The 12,461-nt window shown below is 39.1% G+C and overlaps 1 protein-coding gene across 2 annotated transcripts in view; it reads right to left on the bottom strand.

The window, feature by feature from the left end:
- The window catches only part of LOC126235707 (casein kinase I-like), a 96,677-nt gene that overhangs the window by 73,055 nt on the left and 11,161 nt on the right, over positions 1-12,461 (bottom strand). For both annotated transcript variants that reach the window (XM_049944467.1, XM_049944468.1), the window contains exon 5: positions 1,747-1,975. In XM_049944467.1, the coding sequence (XP_049800424.1) occupies positions 1,747-1,975 (229 nt within the window). The remainder of the gene's footprint in view (positions 1-1,746; positions 1,976-12,461) is intronic.

Raw genomic sequence — 12,461 nt, 5'->3', positions numbered from 1 at the left:
ACGAAAAATTATCTCAAGTTGAGAAAATACAATACTATGAAGTGGTCAGATCGCTTTAGTTCTTGTCTGTTACCCAGTGTCCGCGTTCATTTTTTTCATTTTTGCAATGAGCAGGTATTTGATCAGTCATATAATAATGTACATACACAAGCTGTTAATAGAATTTTCCAATACTTGATGTAAACGGAAAGTTGGGGTATAGAGTACTCGCAAATATAACTAATACATTGTTCTGATGTACTCTGAAATATAACTAATAGATTGTTCTGATGCCAATTACAAAGGCAATATTATATCTTGAAAATTTAATTGCATTCAAAACTTAACACTCTAGAATGACAAATGCAATTGATAAAACAAGAGAAGAGCTGAGAAAGTTTTGTGCCCTTTCATGTAGTTTCAACTCTCTCATGAGAAAGTTCATAGTTTTCAGAGTTGTAAATGCATTTACTCCTTGTTTTTCATCATTATGTGTGACCTTAGTCTTAAATCAACCATGGTAAAAGAAGCTACTTCAGTCAAATAAATGAAATTTAGTTGACAGAAAAACAATATTCCTCTCTACAAATCTTTAAATATCTAATCAGGTTTAATATGGTCGCTGGAACAATATTACAACTATGCTCAATGAAATTCAGTTGGGGACACAAGAAAGCTACTGTGAATCGTGTAACAGGACTACATTTTGAATCCTTGCAACATGTAATCAGATAAGAAGAACACATACACTCTAACATAGCAGCAAATGATGACAAAATCTGTAACTGTACGATTTATGTAGATCTCTCTGGAAGGAATTAGTAACTATCTTCAATAGAAAGGAAGAATGTTACTGGAAAGAAGTTTAATGTACAACTGTATTGACTTCATACATATTATTCAACTTCTGTAACATCTAATATGGTGATTGCACATGAACAGTTTAGAAAGGGGTGGGAGATTGGGATTTAACATCCCACTGACAACATTTATTAGAAACTGAGCACATGCTCAGATTGGGGTAGGATAAAGAATGAAATCAGCCTATTCAAAGGAAACAACCCAGAATTTGAAGTGATGTTAGGAAATTTAAATCTGACAGGCTAGATGGGGATATGCAACCTGCTCCTACCAAAAGTGAGTCCACATTCCCAACACTGTGCTGCCTTGTTTGATATAAAACATAATTAGCCTACCAAGACTATTTCACTCTACAATTTTAACAGAAGTCCTAAAACTAAATGATGTTATAGCCAAATTCTCTGTGTTTTAAATTACAGAAATTATTATGAACAAAAATGTAGGCTACGCAATCAAGGTTCAACAAGTATTAAAATGGAACAGCACAAATCCTGAGAGGTGGAGACTGCATGTAATAATCTTCTGCTTGCCACATCTTAGTTCCCTGTAAAGATCTGATTATCTGAATTGATGTCAAAAGTATTCTTCTTTTTTAAGATGACTATACTATAATTACACTGAAGCTGTGGATAATTTCACACAAATTACTTGCTCTTTTCAGCATACATTGTACAGCCCAATTGTTTTCTAGATACCATGCACTGAAGCGAATTTTTTTTTTTTTTTTTTAAATATAAAGACAACATTTCTATTATCTTTGTGATGCAATCTGCAGCTCAATAGCAATGAAAAAATCTTTAAGGTACAGCTCATTACCATGCTTTCAAGGAAACAACAATATTAACTGAAGTTGCAAAAAATGTGTTCTCCTGCAGTAAGGAGACTCAATGAAATGAAAACACAAACCTATGCCAAGATGAGTGTTGATGCTGGCATATCGTGCAGTACCAGTCAAATTCTTGTTCTCTCGATACGGGATATGTTGATGAGAGCGTCCATCACGATATTTCTTGGCTAAACCAAAGTCAATTATATAAACTAGATTTCCTTTCTTGCCCAACCCCATGAGGAAATTGTCAGGTTTTATGTCTCGATGTATGAAGTTCCGACTGTGAATGTAGTCTATTCGAGAAACCTGTGAAAACAATATGTTAACAAACTAATTATCACAAGAACAACATACAGTGTCAAATTATGTAGTAGCCATCAGCAAACAAAGAAATGTAATGTTTCAACCTACATTAGAACTGCTCTCATTCCAATATCAAGTTGAAACTGATCTCATTCTTTAAGAGAAAGAATTTTTCACTCTTAGTAAACATATTTTCTTGCAGGATTATTGAGAGGTCACCAAAGGTAATGTATACCAGAAGTAGTCACTTTCAGTTTCAATTTAGTGACCAGATGTCTAAGTATGACTATTTTTTAACTGGTAAGGGTAATTTACACATCCAACTAGTTTATTATTATTATCTATTATTATTATTATTATTATTAGTAGTAGTAGTAGTAGTAGTAGTAGTAGTAGTAGTAGTAGTGCAATCTAACAGTTTACAGAAGTGCGTACAGTAAACTTATCCCACTCTGAAAATACCCAAGATGTAATTAACACGGATAGCAAGGCAATGTTACTCATATCTGCATAGTGCCTTTGTAAGAAAAGTCCTGCTAGAATCCAGGGAACCTGCAGTGCAACAGACAACACGAACAATCATACATACTTTTAGTTTTCATATATACAATATAGAGTAGCCTGCATAAGTTAAGTGCCTCAAAACTTTTACGTGGAAACAAGGATAAAGGTCCACATTATTTCTATTTTTAATCTAATACTTGGCTATACTAATACTTGCAATGTGTCAGGAAGTCGTTTCTGAAAGTATTTGTATGGAGTGTAGCCATGTATGGAAGTGAAACATGGACGATAACCAGTTTGGAGAAGAAGAGAATAGAAGCTTTCGAAATGTGGTGCTACAGAAGAATGCTGAAGATAAGGTGGGTAGATCACGTAACTAATGAGGAGGTATTGAATAGGATTGGGGAGAAGAGAAGTTTGTGGCACAACTTGACTAGAAGAAGGGATCGGTTGGTAGGACATGTTTTGAGGTATCAAGGGATCACAAATTTAGCATTGGAGGGCAGCGTGGAGGGTAAAAATCGTAGAGGGAGACCAAGAGATCAATACACTAAGCAGATTCAGGAGCATGTAGGTTGCAGTAGGTACTGGGAGATGAAGAAGCTTGCACAGGATAGAGTAGCATGGAGAGCTGCATCAAACCAGTCTCAGGACTGAAGACCACAACAACAACAACAATAACAACTTGGCTATTGAAGTGCAAGCCACAATGAATAGACTGTGGAAGATGGTTAATTGCAACTATTATTGCAAGTAAGTATTATTTGAACTGAGAAAATGAGGAAACCAAAAGCAATCTTTTGTTGTACAGTATTATGCAATGTAGAAACTAAACTGAGGAAAAGGAATTGCATGTCGTATGACAACAAATATGAGGACATCTTCAAAATCAGTATACACTTATGGTCCACACGAGGTTCCAATCAAAACCTACTCAAACTATTTTGCTGTCAAATACTTGTGTCGTAAATGACTTGTCTCTTTTGAGTTTGTTCAGAATACTGTAAAATATTTCCAAAATTAATATAATTTCCCAAATTTAATGAAGACAATTCCAATCAAAACTGTCCTCATACGAAGATTCAAAATTAGCAAGCATTAGTAGGTTATAGTTGAAAGAATTTACACCAAATAAATATTATAGATCTTGAGTACAAATGATTTTATATAAATATTTACTCAGATCAAATAGTCAAAAGGTAGAATAACAAAAAAATTTTAGCTAACCCACGTCAGTGTAAAAATTTAAATGCATGCTTTCATTGCTTTAGATCAACTCTATTATCAGAGTACTCTAGCAGTATTCAGTATAGCCACTCCGTGTGAATTAATGAGAACATAAAACAAAATCTCACCATAAAACAAGATCTCACGTACTATCAAAGATTTTAAATTCTGGGATTATTTATTCTCTCTACACAGGTTAGTAACCACATCAAACTTTTTGTCATACACACATTTACAAATTTTGACAGTTTTGAAATTATAAAGATACAAAATGACACTAACATTTGGAATACAATTTGTATTTGTTAAATAATTTTATCTACACGAAATTGGTTGGTTATATACCCTAGAGCAAAACGATTGTTAAGAAGAAAAAATGTAACTCAAATTACAAAGACAGCATTTTGGCATTAAATTATGTAGGAAACATGCTTCAGTATTACACTGAATATCACTTAAATGGAAAGTAACCATCACCAAATATTATTTTCAAAATAATCATCGAAGTGTGGGATGTGATACAATGAATTAATTATTGGTTTTTGTTTGTTGATAATTTAATTTCAGCAACATTTAAAATAATTTTTTTGCTCAGTTGTTTCACAAAAATTCACTACTGCTGAAATTTTTGTAAAAACAATTTACATATTTTTGATTTTTTTCAGTGTTACTCTTTTTATGTACATTGAAGAGAGTGGGGGAGAAAGAAAAGGAAAGGGAAGGAACTAATGATATCAGCTACATCAGGACTTTGTGTGGAATCAGTGGTGACAATGCAGTAGACATCATTAGTTCCTTCACTTTCCTTCCTCCCTCACCCTCTCCCATTAATTTTGGATATTTATCACAGCTGTGGATCCCATGTGGTGTCTGTAATATAATCTAAAGCAAAAGGATTGTTAAAAAACCAAAACAGAACCGACACATTCATATGAGAGATGAGTTACTATTTTTAATGAAAAATGTTTTGTGCAAAGCCTACAGAAGTAGTGGCAACAGGTTTGGTTCATGTTTGAACTGGCATGAAAACTTCTATAGAATTACTTGTGCAGACATACAACAAATTTGCGATTATCCGGGTTAATGCGGATGTGAGATTCCAGGTATAGACGCATGCACATGTAGCACTGATAATTCAAAACATATTTTTACCAGAAACTGCTACTTACTGTATTTCCAAAGCATGCTACAAGCCACATTTGAATGTGCACTGCATTATTCACCAAAACCGGCCATGTATTGAGAAAATTACACTTAAAATATGCTGTATTTTCTATTACAATAACTGGAAGTTTTGGATGGAACAATACATAAAATAAGGGAAATGTAACCCCTCCCCCATAGCAGATCGATGCGTAGCGCACAGTAACACATTAACAGAAAACAGCATTCACACTAGCTTTTGAGCATTAGCTCTTTTTCCTAGCAATAGTACACACATTCACACACACAACCAAACAGACAACTAACATCACAATTTGTGTGTGTGTGTGTGTGTGTGTGTGTGTGTGTGTGTACTGATTGGTTGGTTGGATTAAGAAAGGAGGAAAGGAACTAAACTACAAGGTCATCAGTCCCTGGTTCTGAATAAAACAATGCCCCAAGTGTGAGAATAAAACAAATGAGACTGACAACTCAAAACTGAATGAAAGGAAAAATCACAAGAACGATGAAGGGCAACAAACATGTAAATGGACAAAAGGGGACAAGAAATGGGATGAAGAGATTAAAACAACAAATCTGATTACCACGGTTGGCTGACCATGAGAATAAAAAAGGAGAAGCCGGCCACTCTGCAACTTATTAAAACCTCCACCTTAGATGCACTAGGGTGGAGGACAAAGGACATGCGCTAAAACTTAGATCAAATGATAAAACACACCCTCACAAATAAAATATAAAACTAAATCAGCCAATGAGACATTGGCAGATAAAATTAATGGCAACGAGTCCAGTAACCCAAGATTTCGTCGCTGGGCAGTCAATGTGGGACAGTGCACCAGAATATGGGCCACTGTCAACCGGGTGCCACACCGACACTCAGGCGGGTCCTTCACAGCGCAGGAGGTAACCGTGGGTCACCCAAGCGTGGCCAATGCAGAGCCGCAGAGGACAACTCATTCCCTGCGAGAGGCCCGCACGGAAGTCTTTCACACGTTCATAGTCTCCTTACTAACACTCGGTTTGTTGTGGGTACTGTTATGCCATTCAGTCTCCCAATGTCGAAAAACTCTATGGCATAAGTCAGAACACAGGTCAGGTTCAGATATGCCCATTTCCAGAAGCAGTTTCTGCATAGCCTCTTTGGCCAGCCTGTCAGCAAGTTCGTTGCCTGGGATGCCAACATGTCCTGGGGTCCACACAAACACCACTAAGCAAAGGGACCAGTCCAGGGAATAGATGGACTCCTGGATGGACGCTACCAGCGGATGCTGAGGGTAGCACTGCGCAACAGCTTGTAAGCTGCTCAAGGTGCCAGTACACAGAAGAAATGATTCCCCGGGGCATGAACGGATAAACTGAAGTGCACGAGAGATGGCAACCAGGTCTGCAGTGAATACACTGCAGCCATCGGGCAAGGAATGCTGTTCAAAATGGCCTCTGTGGACGAAGCAGAAGCCAACATGACCATCATCCATCGAGCTGTTGGTGTAAACCATTTCAGAGCCCCAGAACATGTCAAGAATAGTGAGGAAGCGACAGCAGAGAGTGGCAGGAGTAACCGAGTACTTAGGGTCATGTAAAGGGTCCAGATGAATCTACGGCAAAGTTGTACACCGTGGAGGTGTATGTGGATGGACCTGGATGGGAGGTGGTAAAGGGAAGGGCAGAAGGGATCGCATGTGAACCGCAATTGTTAGCCCTGACCCGGGCCACTGATGTGGCAGATAAACTGTCACGGGTGCAAAAAGGAGACGGTAATTTGGATGCTCAGGAGAACTATGAATGTGTGCAACGTAATTGGCGAGCAGTTGCGCATGTCGGATCTGCAATAGAGGGACTCTGGACTCCACCAGGACACTTGTCACCGGACTCGTTCTAAAAGATACCGTCGCTAAGCAAACACAACAGTGGGGCATTTGGTTGAGTACGTGCAACGCTGAGGGCACCACCGAACCATAAACCAGACTCCCATAGACAAGGTGAGATTGAACAAGGGCTTTGTAGAGCTGTACCAGAGTAGAGTGATCTGCACCCCAGTTGGTGTTGCTCGGGCAGCGGAGGGCATTGAGGTGCTGCCAGCACTTTTGCTGAAGCTGACGAAGGTGAGGTAGCCAAGTCAATCGGGCGTCAAAAACAAGTCCTAAGAATCACTACAGTGAGTGGATCATCATGAAGGTAAAGTTCAGGTTCTGGATGAACAGTACGACACTGACAGAAGTGCATGACACACGATTTAACAGCCGAAAACTTGAAGCCTTGGGCAAGAGCCCACTTTATATAAAACTGTCATTATCACGCATGAAAGATGGTAGGACAGGCAGAAGCAATACACTAAAAAGACTGTTGGTCTTTGGCAACTAACATGTAAACTGTTCAAACTTTGAAAGTTAATGTCCAGAAATTAAAGCAGGTTTTTGTAAAATTCTATTCACTTTAAATATTACATTTTTGCAGATGATACTAGTCCTAGCTCAGTGAATGTCTACACCGTCCACAAGAACACAATTTTACCATAAACATAGTACCATTTGAAGACAGCTATAAAGATGTTAAAATGACAGTATGAAAAAGTCCAACTGAAGAAAGTACACTAAGGAGCTGTAATTGAGGTCTTTCAAGAGAAAAATTAACCATTTTAGAAAAAACAATAGCAGAGAAGGAAAGTTGGTACTCTCCATATAGCAGAGATGCTGAGTCGCGATAGGCACATTAAAAAGATTCACACAATTATAGCTTTCGGCCATTAAGGCCTTTGTCAGCAGCACACACACACACACACACACACACACACACACAACTTGCACACACGTCTTCAGTTTCAGAGAACTGAAACCACACTGCGAGCAGCAGCACCAGTGCATGATGGGAGTGGCGAATGAGTAGGCGTAAGGAGGAAGCCGGGGCGAGGTGGGAGAGGGATAGTATGGTGGGAGTGGCGGACAGTGAAGTGTTGCAGTTTAGATGGAGGGCAGGAGAGAAGGTGCGGAGGGGGAGGGGGTAAGTAGCGGAAAGGAGAGAAATTAAAAGACTGGGTGTGGTGGTGAAATGATGGCTGTGTAGTGCTGGAATGGGAACAGGGAGGGGGCTGGATGGGTGAGGACAGTGAGTAATGGAGGTTCAGGCCAGGAGGGATATGGGAATGTAGGATGTATTGCAGGGAAAGTTCCAACCTGCGCAATTCAGAAAAGCTGGTGTTGGTGGGAAGGATCCATATGGCACAGGCTGTGAAGCAGTCATTGAGATGAGGGGTATCATGTTTGGCAGCATGTTCAGCAACAGAATGGTCCACTTGTTTTTTGGCCACAGTTTGTCGGTGGCCATTTGTGAGGACAGACATCTTGTTGGTTGTCGTGCCTATATAGAATGCAGCACAGTGGTTGCAGCTTAGCTTGTAAATCACATGACTGGTTTCACAGGTAGCCCTGCCTTTGATGGGATAGGTGATGTTGGTGACTGGACTGGAGTAGGTGGCGGTAGGAGGATGTATGGGACAGGTCTTGCATCTAGGTCTATTACAGGGGTATGAGCCATGAGGGTAGGAGGGGTGGGAAAGATAGTGGGCAAGAGATTTCTCATTTCAAGGCACAATGACAGGTAATCGACACCCTGGCGGACAATGGAATTCAGTTGCTCCAGTCCCGGATGGTACTGAGTTACGAGGGGAATGCTCCTCTGTGGCCAGACTGTGAGACTTTGGGAGGTGGTGGGAGATCTGGATTGAAGGTGAGGACACCTTACTCACATTCCTCCAGAACCTCAACTTCTCCCCCATTTGCTTCACCTTGTCCTACTCAACCCAACAAGCCACCTTCCTAGATGTTGACCTCCACCTCAGAGATGGCTACATCAGTACCTCCATCCTACTAACTACCAGCAACATCTCTACTTCGACAGCTGCCACCCATTCCATACCAAGAAGTCCTTTCCGTACAGCCTAGCTAGCCGTGGTCGTCGCATCTGCAGTGACAAGCAGTCCCTCTCAATATATACCGTCACTGACCATAATTATTCACCCACCCTTGTGCAAAAACAAATTTCCTGTGCCTTATCTTTCCAGTCTCCCACCACCTCCCGAAGTCACACAGTCCGGCCACAGAGGAGAATTCCCCTTTTAACCCAGTACCATCTGGGACTGCAGCAACTGAATTACATTCTCCGCCAGGGTTTTGATTACCTCTCGTTGTGCCCTGAAATGAGAAATGTCCTGCCCACTATCCTTCCCACCCCTCCTACAATGGTATTCTGCCGCCCACCGAACTTACACAGTATACTACTCCATCCTTACACAACCCCTGTTCCCAATCCCTTACCTCATGGCTCATACCCCTGTAATAGACCTAGATGCAAGTGTGTGTGTGTGTGTGTGTGTGTGTGTGTGTGTGTGTGTGTGTGTGTGTACTGCTGACAAAGGCCTTAATGGGAGCAAGCTATAATTGTGTGAATCTTTTTAATGTGTCTATCGCGACTCAGCATCTCCACTATATGGTGAGTAGCAACTTTCCTTCTCTGCTATTGTTTCATTCCATCCTGGATTTTTCATTGTTTAATTTTAGAAAAAAATGTTTAAATTGTCATGTAGATGAAAACACTAAACATTGACTGAATATAACATTATGAAATCTTGTTGGCTTTCTATCTGAGTGGCTGCACCAAAATTCCACAATGTTTCAGTAAGTGTTACTCTCACCACCACCACCTAGTGGAGTGTCGAGATTGCGCAGGCATACCCCATATATACATCTTATTGGTAGCTGTCTCTCCTCACCCCTATCACCAGGCGTAATATACGGCAATGTGTCGTGGTGGTTGCGCAGTTTAGTGCCGCTTGACATTTGGTGCATTCAGTCTTGCTCAGAATCGTGAAACATCAACTGCCGGTTGTGTTCTTGGGGTGAAACTGCTAGTGCAGGGTTCCATAGTGAACTTAGTTGGTAGCCCTTAATCCGTGTTGAAGAGACTGTCATGGAGCCCTATCTCAATAGGTTCTTTGACGATACTCTTCCAAAAGCCTCTAGCTTGGCACAATATTTTTGTTTTCTCAAATTGAAAAGTATGTACCTCGTTGATGCTGTGTTCTACCACTACTAACTTATCTTTATGCCCTATAAGTACCCATCACATGTGTTCAATGCAGCATTACAGTGACATTTTAATCCAATCTGATGGCACAATAGAAGCAAGTAATGTCATGCATTCACAATTCTATAGTTTGCATCCAAAATTTAATTTCACTAATGGAAAGAGAAAAAAATAAGAGCATAAACTTTTTGGGTTTAAAAATTTCAAACAAAAATTCTGAACACACATTCGATATTTTTCATAAACCAAAGACGACAGACATAATTATCCACGACCAATCATGCCAACTGAGAGCACATAAGTTCGCATACTTTCATTCTATGATAGACAGAGTGATCAGCTTATCACTGAAGAAAGAAAAAATTGGGAAAGACCTAGACCTTCACCAAAACATGGCTGCAAGTAACTGTTATCCTAAAAACTTAGTGGACACATTACTCAAAAAGAAAACCAATCAAACACATGCCGTTCCATAGCTGAAATAATTTTAACTGGACACACAAATGATCCACAGAGAAACAAATTTCTTGGTTGGCCATATCTAGGCATTGTTTCCCAAAAAATTACTTCATGTTTCAACAATAAATAAATATACATTAGCTACAGAAGCACTAACAGTCTACAATGATTACTAAGAGACATACCACGGGAATCAGAGACATTTTCACAATCAGAAATCTACAATATTAACTGTGAGGTATGCTCAAAACTTTATATTTGGCAAACAGGAAGGGAAGTTAGCATACAATTCAAAGAACACGCAACAATAACCCATCCAGCTTTGCTGTACACTGAAAAGACACACCCACAAAATACCTCACATAAGTTACGAAAGGAAAAATAATGGATATGATGGAGGAAATTAAAACTTACATCCATCTGAAAGACCAGTCAGACAGAGTAAATGTACCTTCACAACAAAAACCAACTCCAACAAACAGAAATATCAACTGCTGTTAAGTTTGGCAAATTTGCAACTGTTCTGAGTTTGGCAAACTTACTACTGTAGAAAAACGTTGACAACACTTTCAAACTCTTGTAAACACACGTTCAGTGTTTTTATTTTTTGTTACAGAAAAGCAATGGAAATGGATTCTGACTGAAGATTTGCCATTTGTTATGGTGGGAGATGATGCTTTTGCTCTTTCTGAGTACATGATGAAACGATTTGCAGGATGGCAAGAGAAAGGCAGCCAGGAAAGAATGTTTAATTACCAAATATCTCACACTAGAAGAATTTTGGAGAAACTTTGTGGAGTACTGCATGCAGTTTTTCAGTGTCTCAGAACAACTAAGCACGTAAGTCCTGCAAAAGCAACATTAGTGACTTCTGCAACTGTGCCTTTGCACAGTTTTCTTACAAGAAATAAGTTTACTCACCACCTGGCAGTTTTTATATGGGAGATACAGAAACAGGCAGGGTTTCGGATGGCAGTTGGAGGATGTCTCCGCAGAATAAATGTCTTCAGAGAAAGGGAGGCAACACAGAGAACCGCAAAGAATATAATATAATATATATGAATATAAGGGATGAATTTGCGATCTACTTTGTATCGAATGTTGGTAAAGTGAAATGGCATGAGAAATATGAATAAATAAATATCGATTGAAAAGACAAATGTAATTAAAAACGTCTGAACAAAATCCTTATAGCTTTAGTTATTAACTATGTAAGCCATTAATTTGCAAATATGACAGGAGAAATAAATTTCCAGTGAAAATACAGTTGTAATTACAAAATTTCAACCAAAAGTCTTACAGCCTCGGTTCCACTAGTCACATTTTACTTGTGATTGAAAATATTTTTCTTCCTGGCTTGTTCATGCCTTCCAAACACTTCATATGCTTGTAAAATATCCATTTCGGAACGTAGATCTCATTTGTCCCAGACCCACTTTTAGTTTTGACCATTTTACAACGCTCACTATTGTACTGTGTTTTCATATTTGTCCATTTCCTTTCACATTCCACAAGCGGTACACCAATTCATCCAAAACTTCTTTCAACAAATCTTTCCTTTTATATCTGTCTTTATATGCAGAATCAGAAGGATCCTACAGACATTTCCTCATTTCAATTTCCAACAAAAATTGATCTGTTGGATCTGTTGGTTCATGAGTTGCCATTGTGGAAAGAAATACAGCAGACGAAGAAAGAAGCACAGCAGACAACACTGCAAACGTGCATGTGCAAGTCACACAACTAGTTGTTCAGACTCGCGACTTCAAACAGCTGTTGACAACAGTTGAAAACTAAGTCAAACTTCGAGTTGAAAACAGTTGTCAACTGAGTTTATTAAAGTTGGTTTCCAGTGTGAAGGTACCTTAACAAGCAAAAAGATATGTGAAATTGTAAATTCCTTGACAACTTTTTACCAGTTCTATGATGAAGCATTAAAGTACCATAGAATGTAAAATAATCACTGCACTCATTATAAATGTGACAAACGTGAAAGATCATGCAACCATAAAGCAGTTTTTATTTGATTCTCATAGTTTTCAGTACTGTTTCATAA

The sequence above is a fragment of the Schistocerca nitens genome, chromosome 2, assembly GCF_023898315.1.
Source record: "Schistocerca nitens isolate TAMUIC-IGC-003100 chromosome 2, iqSchNite1.1, whole genome shotgun sequence".
Classification (NCBI taxonomy): domain Eukaryota; kingdom Metazoa; phylum Arthropoda; class Insecta; order Orthoptera; family Acrididae; genus Schistocerca; species Schistocerca nitens.
This window is presented reverse-complemented; position numbering and strand designations above follow the sequence as displayed.